General features: G+C 33.2%; 1 protein-coding gene and 1 long non-coding RNA gene across 2 annotated transcripts; both read left to right on the forward strand.

Moving 5' to 3' along the window:
- Window positions 1–1,191: 1,191 nt before the first annotated feature.
- On the forward strand, window positions 1,192–6,592 carry LOC143068660 (uncharacterized). Its single transcript, XR_012976221.1, has 3 exons — window positions 1,192–1,599; window positions 2,830–2,900; window positions 4,685–6,592. It is a non-coding gene; the product is annotated as an uncharacterized LOC143068660 (long non-coding RNA).
- Window positions 6,593–16,273: 9,681 nt separating this feature from the next.
- Window positions 16,274–24,422, forward strand: LOC143068661 (uncharacterized). The gene is made up of 5 exons (XM_076242887.1): window positions 16,274–16,312; window positions 16,749–16,812; window positions 21,126–21,326; window positions 23,283–23,419; window positions 24,183–24,422. The coding sequence occupies exons 1-5, from the start codon at window positions 16,310–16,312 to the stop codon at window positions 24,411–24,413; spliced, it is 636 nt and encodes a 211-aa protein (XP_076099002.1). The 5' UTR covers window positions 16,274–16,309; the 3' UTR covers window positions 24,414–24,422.
- Window positions 24,423–26,201: the final 1,779 nt, after the last annotated feature.

The raw sequence follows: 26,201 nt of genomic DNA on the forward strand, positions 1-26,201 counted from the left end.
AAATAGAAGTTCAAAGGGTGAAAAGTTTACGGACGTCTGACCCAAAATTTAGTACATTCGATATGGAATCTTTCTAGCGTATGTCTCAACAGAGAATAAAAACAGTTTAACATTGACGAATTGACAAAAAAAATCAACAATATACATATTGAACACTGTTTGGAAAAGTCAACTATTTTTAAAGTAACTTTCTAAATTACGTTTGAAACTTTTTAAAAAATGCATTTATTCGATATATTTTTTGGATTCATTTTTTTATCATTTTGCGCAATATACTTTCCAGTATCCACATAATGTGTTTTGTACACTACTTTGTAATGTTTTTCACTGAAAACGTAGTATTCAGGTGTAATTTCTTAAATTTGCCGAGTATCACCGGAATGCCATGCGATAACGTTACGGAAAGGCATATGATAACACTCGAAGCATGTGATAAACATATCAGCCCGCTAAGCACCAATTCGAAAAATATGAAATTTACGTTAATTTACTGCTTTTATCATACAGTAAAACTCTTAATATGTTATTTAGTCTAAGTATATGATAAAAGGTAATAACATACTTACATAATTTTTTAACGAGATGTCATTTTACGAATAGAGTCTATTAAATGGATGTCTACGAGAAAACCATGCAAAATCAAAAAAAAATTATGAAAGGGGTTGTGGAATTTTCAGCTGATTTTGGGTTCCTAGTAAAGTATTAAGTACATCTAATAGTTCTATGGTTACAAAATGACAATTTATCTCAAATTATGTGCATACAGGGCAATTCTAGTTTAGTACCAAATTTGCTGGAAAATGTTGTTGAAAATTGACATTTTTGGGTTTTTTTTATTGAATAGTTCAAAGTATTATATGGCAAAAAAATTTGTTTGGCCTTAAAATTCAGACTTTATACTAAAATAAACTGTAATTTGGATCTTATTTCGACCTTTATTTTTGTTTTTATTTTTATTGACATAATTGTGTTTTTTTTAAATTTGAATTCAGCCTGTACTGAAAATGTCCATAAAACCTCAAAAGTCACTCAAATTGAAAAAATATTTTGTTAAACGTTATGGTTCACTACAAACTAGTATTCCTTAACGGGATTTTGGTTGCAAATTGATATAAGCTTATTTGAATAAAAGATGAAAAACTGAAAAATATAGCTAAAATTATCTCCCTTTTGTAAAACTCTTCACAATAAAAGGTCGATTTAGTGTCAATAACAGAAGGAGGGAAATCAACAAATGTGCAGAAGGATAGGAAATAATGGTATTTATGATGAATATGGTGTAGCCAAAAACTTATTTTTATTGAAAGAGTGTAACACAGACATAGCAAACCAAGTGGCAAAGACATTCCCACTGCCACTGGGATAAGTCTGATCCTGATCTGATCAGATAGTCTAGACATGACTCATGAGGCTAGACTATCACTATCATGTCTAGGTTGCAGACTCACATTTTAAAAATAGGCATATGCTGCAAACATGGACAGGAGTTGGATTGCAGTAGACAAGAAGACAAAATGAGTTGCTGCCATCCTTTCATGACCCTTCCAAAATCTAGCAACGGAAATTCCAAAGCAAAACTTTCAGTTTCAGTTGGTTCTGGTAAGTTTGTTAAATTTTTTTTGTGGTTAGAAAAAACAATTTGACACCATAAAAAGACCTACTATACAAACATCACATTAAATCATAAATATAGGAAGAAGAGCATAGACCATTTCTCTTTGGGGAAAAAAAGGGGGGTATTTACATAATTTTCTTGAAGCAAACACTGATTTAATTTTTATTGACATACATTTATAATGATTTGAAATTCTTCTGAAACTAAAAGATTTATGTGTTTGCCTTCTAAATTTTAAAAGAAAAACTTTTTTCTCTCTCAGTCTCTCAAGAGATCTATAATAATCATGATAAAATATATATTCTATTACAAAGCCCTCCGGTATCAGGTCTGTTCGCCCTGAGTTTGTTTGCCAAATTGTCAATAGAGTCCATTGACTCTCTTTTTTTTCTCCTAATTTAAAAACAATGGTTGCTTCAACATGTTCAAATCTATATAAAAAAAAGGAGAAACGAGAAACATGTATAAATTACATAAACATACGAAAACTACTGTACATTTATGTCAACTAAAAAGTATGTGTGTTAACCGCACTACCCTTCCCTACCTTTATTTTTATCACTACCCTAAGGATTTTTGTGACAGGTTTTGATTAAGCACTGTTAAAGTCACAATATAGCTCCCAAAGAGTTGTGAATTTCCTGTCTTTATTCATTCCTTTACCAGTAATACATGTACATTGTACAATGCAGCTAGATTGATACAATATATGGTTCTCAAACTCTGACAAAAAATTGTTTTACAGACTATGAGCTGGGTTTTTTTTCTCTCTAAAAATTGGTTACTGTGAGACTTTTTCTTTACATTTCCTTAGTGTAGGTCATGTATCACAGTAATAAACATGGAAAGAGAACTTGTAAATGTCTTTACTTCTATCGTTAATAAAATAGAATCTGAATAGAATATGCTTACAAATGTATTCCAAATTAAAGGGCCCAGAAGGGGCAACATGAGATTATAACATTACAGATTACTCAGATAAAAAAAATCAAAATAACAATACCGAAGAAATGAATTACTTGATGATTGGATTGATATTATAGCATTTATGACATTTACACAAATTAATTATCATATCTACAAAAAAAATTTCAATGACAATGAACCAATGCATTATGTTAAGCCAACTTAATGTACAATGTACATGTAGATGTAACTCACTGGTCTGATCATGCAAATGTACAAATATACAATATTTTATTTCTTATCAACAGGTTAATGTTGAAGATGGAAAAGCACGAAAATAATGTTAAAATGAAAGCAGATATGATAGGAGATCATATAGGTAAATATATGATATAATTGATAAAAAAAAATGAATCAAACAAGTCATAACAAGAAACTACTAAATAGACAGCAAATAAGACCTGTGTTGTGGCATTATTTGTGAAATATAATCATATATAGAAATTGGAAATTGACCAGTTACATTTATTATTGTAAGAACATGATAAATAATCAATAAATTAGATTAACCCTTCAATTTTAAAAGTTCAATCTGGTAAACAAAAAGTAAAAATAACACACAGAACATTCAAATTATTATTTTATGATCAATTAAGGGCCATATCAGTACAATTTACACAACAAAATTACTCATCATTGGAATTTTTCTCTTTATAAGAATTAAACCTAGAAAAAAATATGCGTTCTTGTCAGCTTGACAGATCCTCATTTATAGTAAACATGCATTTATGGTAAACCTGAAGACTACATTTGTATTTTTCATTTTTGAAAAAACACTTTTACCATTATTACAGCTATTTTCCTAATGCGTGTAGAGTAGAACTTTGGTAGGTTTGCTTGCTCTGTTTGTATAAATATTGATTCAAGCTTTGTAATTAAGGTTGATATCTTCAAACAATAAATATAGGCATATTTGAACCTTTATGGAGTACTTTTAAATTTGATAAGACGTTATGTCAATTGCAATTGTACAATATTTGAACAAAAAATGCAAGCTAACCGAAGTCTTAGATTTACATGCCGTAGCAAATTAGCTGTAAAATTAATTATATATTTGTTTCCAATGCTTATTGTTTTACCAATTTCAAATGTTTTGGCTTGTTTTTAAATTGGTCTATATCAGCTATAGGGTCAAAAGAGTCCAAAGTTAAACTTGATTTCATAAAACAATTGAATAATTGGTGTTCTTTGATATTATGCAAAATTAAATGGTGTATTGTACTTTTTTGGGTTAAATACTTCTTTTATGTTTAGATTTTTAATATTCGTTTTCACATTGCAAAAAAGATCACGGGGTCAAAAAAAACTTTGTTAGTTTATTAAAATATTATTGAAGTTTTTTTTCTATGCTAAATGTTAGCATGTTTAGATTTATGATTTGGGCTCAGTTTTCAAGTTGATTCAAATTGGGGTCCAAACTTAAACTTTGTTTAAATTCATTAAAAATTGCATATATGGGGTTCTTTGATGTGATAAATCTAATCATGTCTTTTAGACTTTTAGATTTTGGATATTGGTACAAGTCCAATTTCAAAGTCATCAGTTCGTTTACCACATTTATTCTGTGTCAGAAACCTACATGTATGATGTGTCTAATAATTCATCACAATCCAAATTCTGAACTGTATCATGTGAATCATGTTTGAATGTAGTGTCTATATAGTGTCCCCCCAACCTGATGATCATGAAGGTGCAATCTATGCATTTGTAATAGAATGTACCCTTGAGCTGTTTTATTCTCATTGTTGAAGGTTGTACAGAGGCATTACATTCATTTCATTTGAACTTTTGTGGATATTTGTCTCATTTGCAATCAATACTCATCTCCCTATTTTTGTATTGTCATAACGTCATAAATACAAGATGAAATCTGCAAAATTAACTTCATTAAAATTAAATTTGCTGTAGCTTGGAATAAGAAAAAAATAAAATTTAGGTCCATTTGTAGCTAGTATACTCTATTTCTTATTCTATGTACTGGAATGTCAAAGTTGTGATAATCGAAACACATTTTACACTAAGACCAAGTTAATAAGTAATTTCTTTTTTAGGAAATTTCAATCATTTAATGGATAACAATTGTTTTCTTATTATTTTTTACAGACATTTGGTGATCCAAAAATAACTGGAGTTCATGAAAGAAGACTGATTGCCGAGACACATTTTTGTTGATAAACATGTTTATGATGAAGAAAAACTTAGATAATATTACTGATACTTGAATAAGGCTCTGATCTGTGACGTCTTTGATTTTTCCTGTTGATGTTAAAAAATTGCAAGCTCAAATAAAAATAAATTGAAATGGAACTCATATGCTTTGAAAAAAAGGAAAAAAAAACGGCAATGTGAATCTCGCTGAAGTCTTGAAAACCACCAAGTCAACACACAGTTGCAACACAAATGAGAAGAGAGAGATATTTGCTAGGAAATAGAATGTTCTCACTGTCTCACCATCAACAAAGCTTTCTTATCAGCGAATAAGAAGTCTAAAATTACTTCTGTATTAACAGGTCATCAGTATTGAAGACAATCACGAAGATTACGAATATACTTGGCCATTTGATAAACATAATAATATTTTCATTTGTCAGAAATTGTTTCTTAGATTGACTAACTAGTTTTATTGATTGAATTATTAGTAAATTACCTTTCATAGTTCATGTAGTTACATGTATGCAAATTCTTATAAGATAGTATGGAAACAATTTAATACTTCCCTAAATTCCATACCTAATGCAACAATTGTCTTATGCTGCTAAGTCAATTCGAATTAACTTTTATGTATGTTTGTAATAATCTTATTCTTGCATGTAAGCACCATATAGTGTTATTGTGTCATCTTCATTGATTGTTAAATATAATACTAATGCTATAAAAAATAATAACATTCATGATCATTTATACAGATTGAGATATTTAAAAATTTATCAATGCTAAAAGAGAATTTATAAATTTAGACATTTTTTAGGAGAATTTTAGAAAGTACTACAACAAAAGCAAACCAATAGTATATGCTCAAATGCACTATTAACTCTCTCTCCAGATAACCAATAGAGATATGTTTATATTTTATTATATTGATGAAGTGTATGTTAGTTTAAATTAATATGTACATGCAATTTTAAGGTTTTAAAAATCAGCATTTTTATTGGATTATCTCCCTTTGTACAATAGAAATTCAGATTTTATCCACACTGTCTCAGGTACGCATGATCAAAATGACTTATATGGTAACCAGCATTCCAGTAAAAGGTTGCAACGTGTCTTAATTTTGTTTACCTGTCAGACACAACTTCTGAATGTCAATACTTAAGATTTTTCAATATGATGAACTTGACATTGAATTTCATATCATTTTTCAGTAACCAGAATACAACTTTAGTAATTAGCAAGCTGCAATAACCAAAAATGGGATTACTAGGAAGAAATGAATGGATTTTACTCTTTAAAGTAATAGGGACAAGTGTACTATAGGAATTTGGAATAAAAAAAAAATACAAAAAAAAAATTGTCTTTGGCAGCTCCCCCCTTTTTTAAGCCTAATGCTTACTATTGTTTGTGACACAAAAATCCATTTCACTTTGAATTTTCTATTTGATTTACCTATATTGCATGTTACAATCTGTATAATTCAAGTATATATTTTTGAATGCTTGGTTTCATTAAAATATGAGACTTTCCTCAATTTATTGCGAAAATACAAAAAAAAGGGGGGGAGGCTATCTAAATGATCAATAAAATCTATAAAATTAATTTGCAACCGAAATCCCTTCAAAATCTTTTAAACCAAAGAAAATGCAAAGCATTTCTGAAATTTAGGGTAAATTAAAGTGACTTTTGGGCTGTATTGTCTGTTTTAGTGTGATTTGATGAAAAGGCCAGATTTTTTATCATTTTATGTGTTTTGTCATACCCTTATTTTCTATATATATCATTATGTTTAATAAAATTATGTGATTTATACTTCATACACATCCTATCTGTGATATTAAAGTATTTAAACACTCAGAAGTATTATAGTATTTATTTCTATTTGAGAAATTTATGAAATCTATGCATTTCAGTAAATGCATCTATAAATAAACTCGAAAATACCCTAAATCCCTATCGTTGCCATGGTTACCAGCAGTGTAAGGGCTTGAAACTTGCATGACTTTCATATGATGTCAACCTGAACATGTCAGCAAAGTTTCATCAAAATCAAACAACTTTGCATGGAGCACCATCTGCATGGTTTTCTCATAGATGTCCATTTAATAATGTAGACAGTGTATAATAACTTGCAAATTACAAAACGTTGGACTCGGACTATACGTTTGCACTGAGTTTTACTGTGAGTATTGATGTGTGTTTCTTTATTCTACATTGGAAAGAGGTAAAGGCGGAAAATATCTCGATTTTTGAATTTCAAGAACAGAACATTCGACTTGTATATTTTTGTTTGCATTAAAAAGGCTTTTTTAACTTCAAAATTGCAATACTCTGCTATTATTTTTGGTGTTATTTACAATTTTGGATTTAAGCTAGGGAACAGAAATCAGAAAAAGGGACGCCTCCGGGTGCGGGAATTTCTCGCTACATGGAAGACCTGTTGGTGACCCTCTGTTGTTGTTTTTTATTTGGTCGGGTTGTTGTCTCTTTGACACATTCCCCATTTCCATTCTCAATTTTATTTGTCTATTTTTTTCATTTTTCCAAGATGGGTACGTAAAGACATACAACGATATGGTCCAAAGTCCGGGTTTTGCAACCCTTACTCATCCAAACTTTTTAAAATTCTGTAAAACATTCTTATAGCAAAGATTTGTCAGATATATGACACATTGAATTATAAACCGGACATATCCTCTTTAATTCTCAGAATTAAAGACGCACACAATGATGACATGTACCTTATATCTATAGAATTAAACGTGCAAAAAGGATTTGAACACCACAAAAGATATTCATCAAAATTATAAAAATTCAATATGAGAATGTCACGAAGTGGTTGTACTACACATGATAGAAGATGATAGTTTTTACTTTTGTTTTTGTACACTCAAGGATGTAAATAATGAATTATTATGACAAGAAAATGGAAATCACCTTTAAAACATACTTTATCTATAAATTATATTTGGTACATGTACCTGTCTCTTTTCACGTAAGAACGATAAAATTAGAATATGTCAAGTATTTAGTACGTGTAACTTGAGGGACAGGATATTATGTGTTATATTTAGACGAATAAGTGATATTTACCAGACACAAGTTGTTTCCTTTTTTCCTTTTTCGATATTCAAATTATGTATATAGACGAATAAGTGATAGTTAGCATTTAGATTTTTTTTATATTCGTGGTGGTAAAGAAAACCAAAGACAGAGATCTTAAAATGGACATTAAAATGGAAGAAAATGAGGATTTTTCTGTTGTAAACGGTAAGTACAGTTAAATCACCAATATCATGACGAAATACATATATAATATATAAGCAACAATGTAATTAAAGCAATAAGTATTTTTGGAAGAGGCAATACGTGGTTAACATAAACATCCTACTTTCTAAAAGTGGTGTGGTCCATTTGTTTGCTCGCTTGTCTATAATAGTTAGCAAAGGTACCTGCAGGCTTATAATTTAATATGTTAATCGTGCGTTTCGTCTACATTGTTGCCGGCGTCACACATTGGCGTATAGGCCGACTTGCACCAGACGTACAGAGAAAATTAACTAATTCCGTATACGTTAGGTGCACGCAAGGGAAACGCTAAGAAATCGTTAAACGCGCGTTGCACAAGTTTGAAGTACGTCGGTATACAGAATTATACGCTTGGTGACACTATAACTCGAGGATTGTTTTATACACGCTCACATTTTTATCTATCTGTAGCGTTTTTGAAGCGTATACCTGTCGCTACTCGCATGTACTATATACGTTACAAGCGCGTTGCAAAACGCTACAGATACGTCGGAGACACTTTAGGGCACGTTGTATACGCCTCAAGATCGATCGACATTTACTTGGATTTTTAATTTCGTATGCCGGTCGTGTTTGCTGCATACGCCTGGTATAGTTTAAGCGCTCGGTGAACGTATAAAACGCAACCGTGGCGTATCAAAAACGTATTCTGGTGTAATACCACCATTGATTTTCCCCTGTTAGTCTTGTTAAATTTGAACTTTTCAAAAAATTGTGCAGAATTTATCTTTGTTTCAAATAAAGAAATACTTGGCATGAGTAAAATTTATCCTATCGAGTACTATATGGGGAAAAAAATCACATAAGATTTCATTGCATATAACAAATTAATCATTACTGGAAGTTAAACAATCAAATGTTCACCTCTTTTTCATCTGTGTGCAAGCTTTAGTAACCTCAAGTTTCAAAAATATTCTATAGAAACCACAAATAAAAAAATAATGGTGCTTTGAAATACCCAAGATATATGTTTATGATCCAGAAATGTGTTACTGCAATGAAATGTAGAATTATCTACCTACAACTGTCATAATTCAAGGAAATTTATTTTTCGACCTATGTTCGTATGCAACTGGATGTGACATACTATGAAAATTTGGATGCATTCAACTTGTCATTCATATCTGTATCGTGTACACAACGAGCTATAAGGGTGTATTGGGCGTACGAGAAGTGTACCTTGGCGTTTATCGGGCGTTCAAGTAACGTATGTTGGCGTATGCTTAGTGTTTGTCTAACGTAGATGGAATGCACGCTACGATGGAAAAGAAAGTCTCTTGAACGTATTTGAGACGCGTCTCAGTAATTTCTGGGGCGATAATCCGTGCTTTCGGCGTGTCTGGGATGTTTTATTATGGTTTTTTTTTGTGACAAACACACCTGCATACGTTAAAGTTAGTGTCGAACGATCTTGAAGCGTATACAACGTGCCCTAAACATGTCTTAAACTTATCTGTTGCGCTTAAAACGCGCTTGTAGCGTATGTATTACGTGCGTGTAGCGTATATGTATACGATAGACACACGCTTGAGCTTGATGAAATTTTTGAAGCTGCTTAAAAATTTCATAGAGTTAAAGCGTTTCCCAAACGTATACCTTTGCATTTCGACGTACTTCAAACTGATGCAATGCGCGTTTAACGATTGCTTAGCGTTCCTCTGGCGTGCTAACGTTTACAAACTTTGTAAATTTTCTCTGTACGTCTGGTGCACGCTGGTCTATACGCGAATGTGTGACGCCGGCATTACAAACACACCCGCATACGTTTTAGTTAAAGTTGAACGAGCTTGAAGCGTATATAATGTGCCCTTAACATATCTGAAACTTATCTGTAGCACTTTCAACGCGTTTGTAGCGTAAGTATTTAGTGCGTGTAGTGTACAGGTATACGCTTGGCAAACGCTTGAGCTGGATGAAAATTTTAATGTTGCATAAAAATTTCCTGGAGTTATAGCGTTCGCCAAGCGTATACCTTTCGACGTACTTCAAACTTATGCAACGCGCGTTTAACGATTTCTTAGCGTTTCTCTGGCTTGCAACTAACGTATACGGACTTTGGCAATTGTCTCTGTGCGTCTGGTGCACGCCGGTCTATACGCCAATGTGTGACGCCGGCATAAAGAAATCGTACATGGTTGTTGGACACGCCCGACGTACGTTGGTGCTATACGTAATACCGGTGTCACACATCAGCGTATAGCTCCGACGTACGCCGGGCGTGTTAAAAAATCGTGTATGCTGCCAATACGCTAGTAATTTTGGATGCATTCAAAATGTCAATCATATCTGTAACGTGAGCACAACGAGCTTAAAGCGTGTATTGGGGGTACGAGAAGCGTATGTAAGCGTTTATCGGGCGTTCAAGAAACGTATGTTGGCGTATGCCTGGCGTTTGTCTAACGTAGATGGAATGCACGCGACGAAGAAAAAAAGTTTCTTGGACGTATATGAGACGCGTCCCGGTTGTATCTTGGACGTTCAATTATTGGGTGTTTGTTACAAAGACACCGGCATACGTTTTAGTTTAAGTCGAACGACCTTAAGTTTGTTTTATAGTCGTCACACATCAGCTATACGCTGATGTGTGACGCCGGTATAATCATATCCACAACCATTTTTTAAATATACTTGGATTTCATTGAAACTTTCACATCGATCTTTTAGGTTGACCACATAACTATTGTCTACTCACTACACATCTATACGTGTACTGTTTGCTGTCATTCGGTCAACAGTTACTATGAATATAAAAAAAAATATGCTTCTTTAAATTCAGACAATCAAACCGGCACATCTAATCCAAGAGACAGTGATAAAAATAACTGTAGGCAAGATCAAGATCAAAATGAGGAGCATGCATCGAGTTTTAAGAACAAAACAACTGAAAGTTCATTAGAGGTAAACATTTAAATGCTTGTTTATATCACTATAGACAGGTTAGATGATCACTTACCAAAGAGGAAATCCTGGATAATCATACATTTGTAAGTCTGTTTTATGTTCCTTTGGAATTTCAACCAAAGACGAAGAACTGTATCTTCCATCACTGTATTGGATACCTAAACTACATAAGTGTCCTTACTAACAACGGTATGTTGCTGGGTCTTCACAGTTCTCCACGACACCTCTTTCTTGATTATTAACATCTATTTTTTAAGCAATCAAAGCCGGGCCAAAGTTATTGTGAAACTGTCTATTCTAGAGGTGGTGTGAATCAGATGTGGATACTAAAAAAATCCAAAGATCTTTTAGAGTACATACAATCGCACACTCTTTCATTTTGCAATAGTATTAAAATATTTGACTTGTAAGACTATAAGACAAATTGAAAGAGTTGGCATTACTTTGTTTCATTAAAAGAGAACGACGAACGGTGATCCAAGTATTTTGTCTTGGGGAGGGATAAATCTTACTTTGTAAAGAATCACTCTGCTTCAAACAAAAAAATCTCTGAAACTGACATTATCAAAATGCTGTATTTCTTGATTGACAACATATTTGTTGCGTTTGGAGGACGTGTTTTTCAACAGACTATCGGAATTCCTATGGTAACCAATTATGTCCCTCTTCTTGCCGACTTTTTTCTTTATTATTATGAGGCTAACTTCATACAGGAACTCATTAAGATGAAAGATTAAGACGCGAGAAATATCCTTTAACTCTACGTTCCGCTATATGAATGATAATCTCTCACTAAATAATACACCATTTGGTGACTATGTTGAACGAATCTATCCCATCGAATTTGATATAAAGGATACTAAAGATATAGTTAAGCCTGCCTCACATCTTTACTTACATCTAGAAATTGACAATGAAAAAATCTACGACAAAAGAAATGATTTCACCTTTACAATTGTGAACTTTTATTTCTGTGTAGTATTCCAGCAGCGCCTGCATATTGAGTATAAATCTTCCAATTTATACGATATTCCAGAGCTTATATTTTCTATCATGATTTCCGTGATAGAAGTTTGTTGCTAAAAAGAAAGCTTTTAAACCAAAAGTTCCAAATGGTTAAGTTGAATATATCCCTTCGTAAATTTCACGGTCGCCATCAAGAGATGTTTGACCGTTTTGGAATAACCGTTTCACAGATTATGTCGGATATGTTCCCTATGTCGTAACTACAATACCCTTTCAAGTTCACGAATTTGACCTACCGAAGTAAACTTTTTACTGGATTTGTAAGAACATAAGCAACATGACAGGTGCCACATGCGGAGCAGGGTCGGTGTTAGGTCTTCTTTACTATTGTCGGCTTGTTTTTTAATTTTTAGCAATGACTTTGTCAGTTTATTTTCAACCTATCTATCTTTCGTCCCTCTTTTGTCTGTTACTTCTTTTACGTTTTTATAGAAGTTAAACTTCCTATCAACTAAATATAAATGATACCACAGATACACTTAAATCAGTTTCATTTTTGTCAACATTAAGGAAAATCAAATTTACAGACGAAAACTGAAATTACTGAATATGTTGATTGTAATTACTCTGTAAGAGCATAATTAATATTTTTCATAACTTCCAATTTGTTCCATAATAGGATGAATGATTGATCGTTAGATTTCTTACTGTAGTATCAATAGTTATCAAAGGTATCAGGATTATCAACACAGAATGGATATGTCACGTGGACTTCTGTGGGAAAGCAAATGTGTGAAAAAGTCAAGTATGCATTGATTTAAAGTCAGAACAGAAATAATACTCTTATTAAACATGCATGTTCTGATTTTAAATCAATACATATTTTCGCGGTTCTTAGTTACTGCTTTTATATAGCACATAGTTTGTATATGAAGACACGGATACACATTGTTTATATTATATATTTAGGAACGTACTGCAGGAATTGCAGATTCTGGAATTGAACACACAGAAATCAATACAGTTCAGTTGATCTTACTGTGGTATCAATAGTTATCAAAAGTATCAGGATTATCAACACAGAATGGATACGTCACGTGGACCTCTGTGGGAAAGCAAATGTGTGAAAAAGTCAAGTATCGACAACAATACACAACGAGAAAAGTAAAACGTTTTTTGGTTTGTCCATTTGTCAAAACATATGTCATATGTTCATAACAATTTTCTCGCTAAGGTTCCTATTTTATGACGAAAATATATCTGATCATCAGCTTGATCATGATGAACGGTCAGTTGTAGCTTGCATATCTGTAAATATTGACAATGCAATTTCCCATCAGAACTCCTTCTACGGCTAAAACTGTACCACTTTTACTTTTTACTCTTATCCTAGAATTGAAAGATCATATGGACTACATTTTTTCTCAAAAGTCAAAATATAGGGCTGTGCGGCATATTTTCAACGTTTATATGCCCTGAACATGCTGAACTTCTCAGAGTAGTAAACTAACATTAATTTTCTTAACTACCCCTACCTCCAATGAAAGGTTGCCACATATTTCAATATAAACAATATGCACATGTGTATTTACTGGTAACATTCCCAAGTTATGTCTCTGTGAGATGAAACACGGAGAGCATACCTGGGAACCAGTATGTAAACAAAATTAATTTTCTATGAATATTCTAGATCTCCCCAAAAGAGGCGTGGTTTGAGAAACAGCTGTGTTTACAAAGTGCAACCTATATAATCATTTTTTTATTCAAATAGAAAACTCTCTATTAATACTCATTTATCAGAATTATAGCCTTAAAGACATCACTGTGTATACTCTAAGTTTTTCTTAACTGTACATTTCATACCCCTTCCCCTGTTTCATTTTTTTTAAAGAATTTGAAAACAAGACTTTAATTATGCTAGCTTACCCTATTTCCATATTTTCTGATATAAAATGCCTAGAACCTGTTTAAAACTGTTTTGATAACATATTGAAAGCATATCAGAATACTATAAATGTTTCAAGATTATATAAAGTATCCATTCCTGCCTCTGTCCCCAGTTCACATCTTACTGTATGCCTATTTGTCAATTTAAGTTCACATTTTCTGCCTCAAATGGTCAATTTAGAATTCTTGTCACAACAGTATCATTTGTTACCATATATCTGACACAATTTAGCTAATATATATACTAGAAGTGTTCAAACAAAGCCATATTTGCAATAGTTTTATGTATGCAGATACCAGTCAGAGATATAAATTCACTTAAAATATTATAGAGTTGACTACGTACATCTGATTTTTGCATAACTTCCAAGCATAGTAATTGTTTTCTATATAAAGAACTTTAAAATCATAGAAACATAGCATTTACAAGTTAAATTATTTGTTTTATGACCAAGGGAGTAGGCCATTTTCTATACTTTTTGCCCCTGTGGCCTCAAATTTTCTAAACTATTCTACTGTTTCTAGCAATTTGGAATATTTAGTACATATTCAGGATAGAACACACTATTGTAATTGTAGTTGAGATATTTTTGTATTTCTAGCTTGTATTTTTTATGCCATGGTGACAAAAAAAGCATATTTAGGTGTAACGGCTTACATTTGGGTTAACGACAAGACACAAATACCCCATAATGATATTCAGGAAGGATCTATGAGTTTCAATGACAGCGAAGAGTAAATATAAGCACTTATTAACAATCTAACTTACATATAAGCAAACATTATGAATTAGTTTTGTATTCAGAACTTTTAATAAACTATGCATACAGTAAACTGTGAATTTATGCTCAGTCATCATATTTAAGGCCCAGGATTCTATCAAGCTTAATGACACATTTATAAAACTTCATATTTGAGTTAATTTTTTTTATCATCTATGAGATAAAGCAAATTTGGTTAACTTCTGAGTGTTCTCTCTTTCACCCAATGTAGTGGCTTTTCTAAACAGGGAGACACCTGCTACCTTTAGAAGGGATGAACTTGATGGTAATTTGATGCAATGCTCCTGAAAATTACAGCGCCACGACATGGAATTTGGTCAAATCGCAGGTCATCTGTGGTCGTCGAACGGCTATCGCAAGACAGTCGCACGATATTTTGTGTATCGTGGCGCTGTCGTGTGTCGTGGGACGAAAAGTGGACATGCACCTTTTTTGCTCTAAGATTTTTAATCGTGTCACTGTCTTGTGGCTGTCGTGAAAGTGTCTTACAATCGTCGTGCGATAAACACATTGTCGTGGGTATCAATATAATGCATTTTAATCAAACAATCATCGCACGGCTGTCATACGACAATCTCACGACTGTTGCAAAACACCCGTGAATAGTATAGGAACCAGCGGAACGCCCGACTTTGGTGGATTAGGCCATGAATCGAACGGAGCCTGATATTTGGGCAGTATAGTACACTGATGTAGAGTTGGATCGGGAATCTGCCGTTGATTTCGTTGGATTAATGCGGATGGAGTCTGGCATGTTTCAAGAGCTTTTGTTGAGAGTCGCAACACAGTGGCACGACAGTGGTACGACAGTGGTACGACAGTAACACTCGTTCCTATGACATGAAAAACCAAAAATAGACCCAAACAACTCACGATTGTCGTACGATTATCGCACGACTGTCACACGACAGACTTGCGACATACCCACGAAATTCAATTACAATTATTTTGTTCTGTCTTTTGCCCATCGTGGAACCATCGTGGACATGTCGTAGCTGATGTGACCACTCGAAATAATTTTTTTTTACTTTTTGAACGACAGTGCCACGACAACTATTTTATAGATCTTCCACGACAAAAAAAATCGTTCGATATGTTGTGACTGGGGCTTTAAGTGTAACAAGTGTAATGTTTAATCCCTTTTTGAACCTCTCTTTACATACAGTAGATACTACCCTCTTTCGATACCCTCTTTATCAAATGAAATAGTGACCTATAAATGTTAATTTCTGTGTCTTGTGGTCTATTGTGGAGAGTTGTCTCATGAGCTATCATACCAGATCTTCTTTTTTATATGCTGAGCAAGACAACGCTCAAAAAATATAATGTCTAAATTCAAAACTAGTAGAAAACAAATACTTCGTTTCTTCTTTTTCTTGATAGTTTGTTTTAATTGCAGTAATGGGGATCAACTTCTTGCTATAAACGATGAAGATGTTACAATACTGCATAATAAGGACGTCGTGGACAGGGGCGGATGCAGGAATTTTCGAAAGGGGGGTGCTAACCCAGGGCACCCAGGGCAAAGGGGGGGGTGCAAAACATATGTCCCGATACAAATGCATTGATCGGCAAAAATAAAGGGGGGGGTGCGCACCCCCGGAACCCCCCCCCCCTGGATCCGCCACTGGTGGAACTCTTAGAAGAAATACCTGTGAAAAAGAATACAACCATGGTACTTTTATGTTTACAATTATTTTATATGTCGCTTCTCACTTAGCATCTTTGTATATAATATAAGTAAAAGGGACATGTGTTTTTTACAAAATATTATACAATACAGTGAAATATATATATAAATAAATTAGAATACACGACCCTTTGGGTCTTTATGTCACCCTAAACAGCTTGTAATGTCAATGGTAAGACAAACAAGAGAAATGTTATCGAATATTTCCATATACACAGATTTTTTTCTCTTTTTGTCTGCAACATATATTTAGCAGTTTTTATCGGTGCTGACATATTAACTATTTAAACGATGATCTTTTCATAGTAGACATAATTATTTTTTGTGATTGTTGTAAACATTACAATCTATAATGAAATGGAAATGGTTTTCCACACAGTTATAACCATATATTTTATGTATAAATTATATGTATTTTTAGACTTACTGGAGACCCTCTACAAACTCCGCCACAGTTGTAAAGTTTTGCTTATATTGTTCTGGGGGTAAGTTTTAAGATAAAGTGATGTGGTATGTTTGTTTATGAGTCCACAAAACGTATGACTTTAGTTTGTTTCTGTGTGTGTTACATTTTAATGTTGCGTCGCAATTTTCTTGTATTTAATGCGTTTCCCTCGGTTTTGGTTTATGACCCGGATTTGTTTTTGTCTATCGATTTATGAGTTTTGTACATCGGTATACTACTGTTACCTTTATTTAAGAAACGTTATACCACTGTCTAAATCAACAATGATATAACACATACACAAACAGTATAAGCAGTTGAAAGGGCCACAACAGAACAAAATGTGAAACAATTCAAACGAAAAAAAGTACCAGCTACTACCTAAAGAATTATTACCACAGAAATATGATGTGCAGTATTAATATTTATTTTTCTTTTGTCGTTTTGTTTTGATGCGTAATTCTTGATAAACTTGCGGCATAAAACAGTCAAATAAAGTCTTTATCAATCTACAATTCCCGGAGCACGTTTCTATGTTGGTTGACCGTAAGAGAAAATGTCCGTTTCACAGATCGTAGCGGATATGCTCCTATTGTCGTCACCAAAATCCCCTTTCCCCGAATGTGACCTAACGAATTAGACTTATAACTGTATTTATATTTACATGAGCAACACGACGGGTGTTACATGAGCTCACCTTTCCGGAGCTACTGAGATCCCCCCTGGTTTTGGCGTGGTTCGTGTTGCTCATTCTTTAGTTTTCTTTGTTCTGTTTTGTGTACCTACTGTTTGTCTTTTTTTCTTTTTTTTCTATTTAAGCCATGGAGTTTATTTTCGACATTTAAGTTTAAATGTATCTCTGGTGTCTTTTGCCTCTTTTTTGTGTCACATATAACTCGAATCTGGCTTGTGATTACAACGACTCTGTTAGACTTCGACGTGACATCAAACAATAATAATAGTGCTGAAACAAAACTCCTCAACGATACATTGCTTATAATTTTCTATGCAATACTAGAGCCGTATCTCCATTATACTTTGGTTGTGATGATAGGTAAGCGTTTAGATAAAGATGATAAATGACAATTAGGTAATCTGCTCGTTAATGAATACAAATATCTCGGAGTTTATTTTACCGATTCATTGCCTACCATATCAATTGTAACTTATATGCTATGTACGAGCGCATGCTTTATTATATGAATAAATCGCTAAATGAGCACGAATCTTTCAATCGTATATCCTTCGGAGATGCCCTCAGGAACTAGGTAATTCGAACATTTATCGCACACGGTTGTGCTGTATGACTGACATCGTTAAATTATATATACTAAATTATAATCCTGGTACCTTTGATAACTGTTCAAGCAAACAAATTGTTGTTATGTTTTACTTTACCTTCACCTGTACAATGTCCTATCTTTAAAATGAACCAAGATTTGCTCCAATAATTAACAAATAAATTAAAGTTTAGAACATATATATAAATCTGTTAAGATTTACATATATATTATACTGCAAATTAAGTTTATTTTCGGTTATTAAAATGTAAACTTGGATTGTATATCCATAGGCGCCACTGTACAGGTTGCAGTCTTGTAATTGACTGATCCATAGGCTTACATGCTAAACAGCTGATCTTTGAAAATAAAATAAAATAAAAAATGCTACATAGAAAAAAAAATGCATGTTCATATCATGTATGTACTAATGTGAAATTGTGATTTAATCGAAATAAAAGTGGGTCATGCCACGAAGAATAAAAAGATACGTAACCCTGAAGTCAAAACATTTTTTTTCTACTTTCTGTTTGCTGTTTTTACTAGGCCGCACCACTTCCAGTAAACATGATATCCTTCCACTTTCCTGGATTGATATCCCTAAAGAGGTGCAAGATTTTTTTTGAATCTATATATATGTTTCAATTCAGCATAAACCTATAATCAAACAGAAAAAAATGAGTCCAGAAAAAAATTCAGAAAAAAATGGACTATTTTTATTCCCTCCATGTTTTGACATGCACCGGAAACTGGAGTTGTAATACAATACTGGTACCTACAGCTACATGAAACACATGTAATTGTTAAGGTTTAAATTTGCCGAGGGCGGATTAGTTTTAAGAGGAAGGAGGGGCAGGAGGCTCGCCCCATGTGAATAATTTGTCTATAGTGTTTTCAAATGTTGGCTTGCTTTACAACCTCCCCTCCCCCGCCACACACACATACACACTTAACGAGGCTACTGTTTGTTTGACCGTTAAAATTAAATAGCGCCTGTTTACTCTATACAGGAACATGTTAGGTACATGTTTACTATTCCCAGCTCAATGAGCTCATTTATTTTTAAAGTTATATCGTCAACATCTGAATTTAATCGTGAACAATTTGAAATCATGTTTAACTACACTCATGCAACGTCTCCTCAGCGGTTGCAAGCAACTTGTCGAAATCAATTTTATTTTGAGCTAGAAGTCCAAGGCTTCTATAATAAAGTACATTACCTTTTGATGTTGAAGTTACTGTGTTCTAAAACTATGACAATGTCATTATATAAATTACAATGTTTCGTTTACCGTCGCACGCCAATCTTTATCACAAAGGAAAGTGGATAGAATAAAAGTGATGGATAGCCACGCCTATATCAAACTGGAATGATAAAAAAAATACATCGATATCTCGTGTTGTTTCAGTATTGAAAGTTTTGAGTAACGTAGTTAATTTTATATTAAGTTTGGAAAGTCGTGTACATCCCTCTTTTTTTTAGTTATTCGAAAAAATTCCAAAAAAAACAGCTGTTTTTTTGGTTTTTTTTTTAAGAATTGCAAATATTTAACAAATTAAATTTATCATACAGAATAGTTTTTCTAATTCTCATCACTTGGCGTCCGTCGTCGTCGTCCGTCGTAGATAACTTATACAAAAAATCTAATCCTCTGAAACTTCTGGGACAAATTTGACCGAATTTGGTCACAATCATCATTGGGGTATCTAGTTTTAAAAATGTGTCTGGTGACCAGGCCAATCAACCAAAATGGCCGCCATGGCTAGAAATAGAACATATGGGGTAACATGTAGATTTTGGCTTATAACTCTGAAACCAAAGCATTTATAGCAATCTTGCATTGGGTGTAATTGTTTATCAAGTCAAGATCTATCTGCCCTGAAATTTTCAGATGAATCGGACAACCGGTTGTTGGGTTGCTGCCCCTGAATTGGTAATTTTAAGGAAATTTTGCCGTTTTTGGTTATTATCTTGAATAATATTATAGATAGAAATAAACTGTAAACAGCAATAATGTTCAGCAAAGTAAGATCTACAACATGAACATAATGGTCAGTTGACCATTTAAAGAGTTATTGCCCTTTATAGTAAATTTTTAACAATTTTCATTAATTTGGTAATTTTTGTACATTTTTACAAAATATTTTCCTTTGTAACTAAAAGGACAAGTTCATTACAATTAGAAAAAATTTTAAGCACCAAAGATGTTCAGTAAAGTAAGATCTAGAAACACATGACCATCACCAAAACACCATTTTTCATAAATCCATCTGTGTCCTTTGTTTGATATGCACATATATCAAGGTGAGCGACACAGGCTCTTAAGAGCCTCTAGTTTCCTTGAACATTTTCTGCTGACGATAGAAAGAAGAGATGTCATCCCGAATTTCAGGAAGAAAAAAAAACGTTAAATACGGAAATGCCGAAGAAAAAGCATTTGTTTCCCGAATCCCGAAAAGTTAATAATGTTTTCTTGAATTCCAATTCGTGTAAATCCCGAATTCCCACCAAAATAAACCCGACCGCAGTTCGGAAATAGTCTGTTCTAGAGTTCAGTTTAATTTTCAGAAATTAAAATCATATAGAAATTTTCACACAGTCACATATTCGTCTTCAGACACGTGAATTGATATAAATGTATGTATAATTTATGAAACACCGCAAAACTTCAAAAGATAAGAAATATCTATAACATAGAAGTTGACTTGTTTAAAAGAGTATCAATTTGTAACTTTGATATTTTCCTTTGTGTTATTTCATTGTATAATTTGTATATGTTCCTAGGTGCATTTATAGGTACTCTGCCTGCATGTGACCCCATGGTTAAGGGGTAGTTTCTGAAAAGATATATATATTAGACTCAGCAGTGGCATTCAAATCGAAACAGTGCAAAGACAAAATCAAACACAAAATCAAACATTGTTTTTCTTTTACAAATTGTGACTTGGATTGAGAGTTGTCTCATTGGCACTCATACCACCCCTTATATCTTCATGTAGGAGAATAAATTGTAAATATAATTCAACTATGGTTATTTTGATTCATCAAATGCTTTTTGTTTTCCAATTTCAGAAATAAGTCGTGCACGTTTCATTGATGCTTCTACTTATCCAGTGACACCAGATTGGATCAAGGATCAGTTTCGCGTTGTTGTTTTCAATAAACAATTGACAAATTTGTTTATGCAACACTTGGAAATTCAGAGAAATCGTATTGTTTTTAAGGAACTATCGTCAACTGAATCATGGAAAAAGCCATGCGATTTTGCTGAATGTAAGTATAACACTATACTTCAGTTACCAGATTTGGAATTATATTCATTTTCCTTTATTCCAAAATAAATTGATTTTACATTTTACATTTAAAAGTTTCTTATTTATTGATGCGTTTTGAATAGGGACTTTCCGTTTTGAATTTTTTAAAAGTTCGGTATTTCTGTTCAAACTTTAAACATATACATAGTACAAATGCATTTGGTTCGTTCTTTGTTTGTCCATATGTGCATACATACATAATATTAGTTTAATGAAAGTATACAAACTACATGAGAAGCACACGTAGATTGTTTTGGACATACAGCACAAGTACAGTTCTTAATATATATCAATGATAAAATCCCAGCTGAAATGTTTTAAACGTTTTGTTGATGGTTTGCGTTATGTCCAGTTTATCTTTTCATGTACGTACGTACTTGAACTAATCGATGTAAGTATTTGAAGATCAAAAGGCACCTTAAAAAACTGTTTGATATGAATTGTATTCAAACACGGGATATTCCTAAATACATTTTGTTTGTTTTAAGTCTTTTGAAAGTAAAAAATATGATGTCGACTGAATTCTGACAGGCACAAAAATGCGGCGGAGTTTTGTGAAATTTGAACCCTCCCTTGTATTTGTAGTCAATGTACAATAAATGAACACACTAGCTTCCGCTAACATGAAATATTGCTAACATGTTTAACCCCGCCACATTCTGAATGTATTTGTCTGTCCCAAGTCAGGAGACTGTAATTCAGTGGTTGTCGTTTGTTGATGTGTTAGATATTTGTTTTTCGTTCATTTTTTGTACATAAATAAGGCCGTTAGTTTTCTCGATTGAATTGTTTTACATCATCATTTCGTTACCTTTTAAAGCTGACTAAGCGGTATGGACTTTGCTCATTGTTAAGGCCGTACGTTAACCTATAGTTGTTAAATTCTGTGTCATTTTGGTCTCTTGTGAAGTGTTGAATCACCCTGAATAATCATTGTAAACCATAGCATCGCCTCGGTTGACAATGTCTCTAAAGGTTGCATCTGCTCTTGCAACCTTTCAGCTGTTTGTTATTTATATAGAATTTTAACTTTTTTATTTGGAACAATTAGTATTGGATGCAGATCTTCTAAATCAGTTTGTTTAATTGTAATCTATTCACATTTGTTTACTTGCAACGCTTACGAGTATTTTATATAGTAAAAATATTGGCACTACTCACTGGTTAAAGTTTGAAAAGATTATGTTAACATAAATATAACTTTACATATTTTTTTCGGTGGGATTAAGGGATCGCACAAATAACCCTGATTATTAAAATTGAGAATGGAAATAAGGGATGTGTCAAAGCGACAACGGCCCTACCATAGAGCAGACAGCAGCCGAAGGCCACCAATGGGTCTTCAATGCTGGGAAAAACTCCCGCACCCGGAGGCGTCCTTCAGCTGGCTCCTGACCAAATATATATTATACTAGTTCAGTAATAATGGACATCATACTTAACTCCAAATTAAACACAAGAAACTAAAATTAAAAATCATGCATGCGCCACTAATTCGTTTATTCACGGAAAATGTTTATTTTGGTACAAAAATAACAAACTACATTTCTTCGTTCTGAAAAAAAGAGGGCAGTTTAAGTCAATGTATGAAAACTTTTACATGTGTATTTTATATTTTTGGTAGAAGATGATGTGTCACAAAACACAACGAGTATATTCCGGAAAGCCCAATCATATTCTGCGAGTGCTTTAATAGATACCGGGGTTTTTTTCATCTTAGAGCTGCGAAATATTACTACTATCTGTGTTCAAGGTTAACACAAAACTATACATCAAATCTGAAATGAAGAACATACTAAAACTATTTCCCAAAGGGTGACACTAGTGAGATATGAAACTAATCCACCGTTCAAATGCATTGTGTTATAGTATATGTTGTCTTGACATAGTTGATAAATGTTCAATTATTTTATAGGTCGTTTTCTGGAAGAAAGAAGCATTGAAAGTAAAGGAATGATTGCTTTTTACATCAGGCGCTATTCAACAATATTTAAAAACAAAGAAAAGAAATATCTTCACGTACCAGATGATGGCACCCTTGGTCTTGTTGATGTAATTATATAATGGTTTAATTAAACTTCAGAATTATTTTTATCTCAAGTCCTAAATTCTTTACCTTTTCAATTATATTACGCATCTTTTGTTGTATTATCGAACATGTCTCGATGCACTGAAATACAGATAAGCCATAGTAGAAGGGATTCTTTAATAATTGAACGCAAAATTAAAAATTAAAAACTCGACAAATGTCTCAATATTGATTAAATTGTATTGATTAACGAAATAAGATGGTAAGAATATAACATCGAATTCAGAAGTTTAAGTTGTGATGCATCAATATGATGTTATAAAAAATTATTATTTAAGTTAAAATTGCTGTATAACCTACATCATTGTGTTGTCGTGGTTAGATCAAATTTGAGACCGGTGTGTCAAATCCTTTACCAATCCCTAGTAAGGGAACTTGTCGAAATGCTGAACAGAGCAACATTTTAAATCTTATGATTCAAATGCAATGATTGCGATAGAACGATAACTTTCCATTATCAGTTTAAAATTTAAGATATTTGTGCTGTTTTCAATTGCATGTCAGTCTGTCCTTTTTTATTTCTTATATTTTAAGATTTTCTTCTTGTTAAGTAAGGAATAATATTATAAGAATAGAGCTTGTTTGAATCGTCTATGAAATACAAGCAGCTCAGTCCTTTTAAAATATGTTAAAAACACAGAATAACAAAATAATCTGAATAGCTTTAAAAATTTCATCGTCATTTATCTATTGATAGAATGTACTTAAACGTATGATTGTTTTCAGGAGATTAGCAAATCATCAGAATTTGAACTGATTCCAGCTCAGTTGAATGCATTTCTTGTTATGAAAGGGTGGTCTACAAATCGATGTATGAAACTGGAAGTAGATGAGGGTACATTTGTGGGTATCAACGTACCTATTCGCAATATTGGGGATGAATTTAGATTTCAATTATCTAGATGTAGAAACCAATGTAATTCGAAACTTTCGACTAAAAATTGTGTGATTATCTGACTTTGCTTATGCCCGCGTCACACTGTCCCGATTTATACGCCGATGGCAACACGATTATGGAAATTTTCAAAATCGGGACTGATCGTATCCAGATCGGGCTATTCGTAGTGTCATCTTTAACCATCGTAGAACCATCGTCCACTTTTTCTAGCCTTCGGGGACAACTTCGGGAAGGGTTCTAAATTTTTTAACATGTTAAAAAATCCCCGAAGGTGCGTCCGATGTTGAGGGTTCGTATTGAGTTCGTATCACCATCCTCACCATCGTAATGTCACCGGAAATGCATCTTTGAACATCGTATTGCATTCGTGTTTCCATCGTTTCCATCGGGCAGTTTTGACATTAAGATGTCTACACGAATGAATCACGAAGCTACCCGAAGGTCTTACGATGGCAACAGGACTTCGTGAAGACCTCGTAATCCCGTCGTGTTGCCATCGAATAAAAGTACGAAGGCGACAAGATGGAACTACGACGGCGATAAATCCAGCTAAATGTAAGTTCATTTTCGCGCTAAAATACATTTAAAGTGCCATGCGCGATATGCACTGGTCAGTCTTATACGACAGTTAAGGAAGACGTTCTAAAACATGGAGCTCATATCATATGATTCTATGAGAACAAGAAAGGCGACAGCGTTGTTTCTATTAATTCAAATGGAACAAGAAGAGCAGCTATTACAGGCTCAGGATTTACTTTCACAAGTAAAATATTATTTTTTGTCAATTTTTCATATCAAGTAACAAAATGAATCATAAACGCGCCTCGTACACCAATACTGCAGGTACATGTATATAGGGAAACCAACTTTTTCTTCATTATTCTGATTTTTTATGTATCGTCTTAGTTGTTGTCACACGAATGTTTACTCCATAACCATTTTGTTTTCTATATGTTATATTTTGACGCATTTGTTGCTTTCCCCACATCCTTCCTTTTGTCTATATTATTATGATATTCTCCTGGAAAGAGCTCTTTTTGAATAAAAGGGATCAACGAACCCCTTACCTTAATTACCTTTAAGATAGATCAGTAAACATGGGCATAATTATGGGTGATTATTCAGACTAGTGCACACATTTTACAGTTCAAACAAGGCAATGCCGAGCGTGGCATCCCCTCGTATGTAACATATTGGAGACAAATATGGACACTTTATTTGTATATGACACATGCAGAAAATGGTAAATTGAATATGCATATTTGATACATAAACTATTTTTTTAGAAATCAACCAAAACATTCAGTAACTGGAAATACCTTTAATATTGTCTTTAGAACCAGCAGGTAAAAAATGAGCAACCGATTTCCTGTGTATTTTGCTATTTCACGGAGAAAAAACAAGTCCATCTGCATGACCTTGACCTTTGGCCTTGAACGTAAAAAATGTCAGATCATTACAAGGAGGAACAATATACCAAATGTGGTTAAAATCTTTTGAAGCATATTGGTTTATGAGTGTACACAAGGGTGATATTGCCTTGTATTACAAGTGCCACTGTGACCTTGACCTTTGAACTTCAAAGTCAATAGCGCTTAATATATTCTTAACGAGTAACACCATACCAAGTTTTGAGCATTTTGGTTTTAGAGTGTCCATAACAATTTTATCTACACGCAACTTACATGTAGAAGGCGAGGGGATAATAAACTAAGTTTTATAAGAATTAGACAAAAAGATCGATTTCCCGCCATGCATGGCAGACTTGTACAGAAACGATATGTTTTCGAAATTCTGTTCGTATCATAAAAAAATTCAAAACAGGTAGAACGCATTTTTAGATCGTT

Source organism: Mytilus galloprovincialis, chromosome 3, assembly GCF_965363235.1.
Source record: "Mytilus galloprovincialis chromosome 3, xbMytGall1.hap1.1, whole genome shotgun sequence".
NCBI classification, from domain to species: Eukaryota; Metazoa; Mollusca; class Bivalvia; order Mytilida; family Mytilidae; genus Mytilus; species Mytilus galloprovincialis.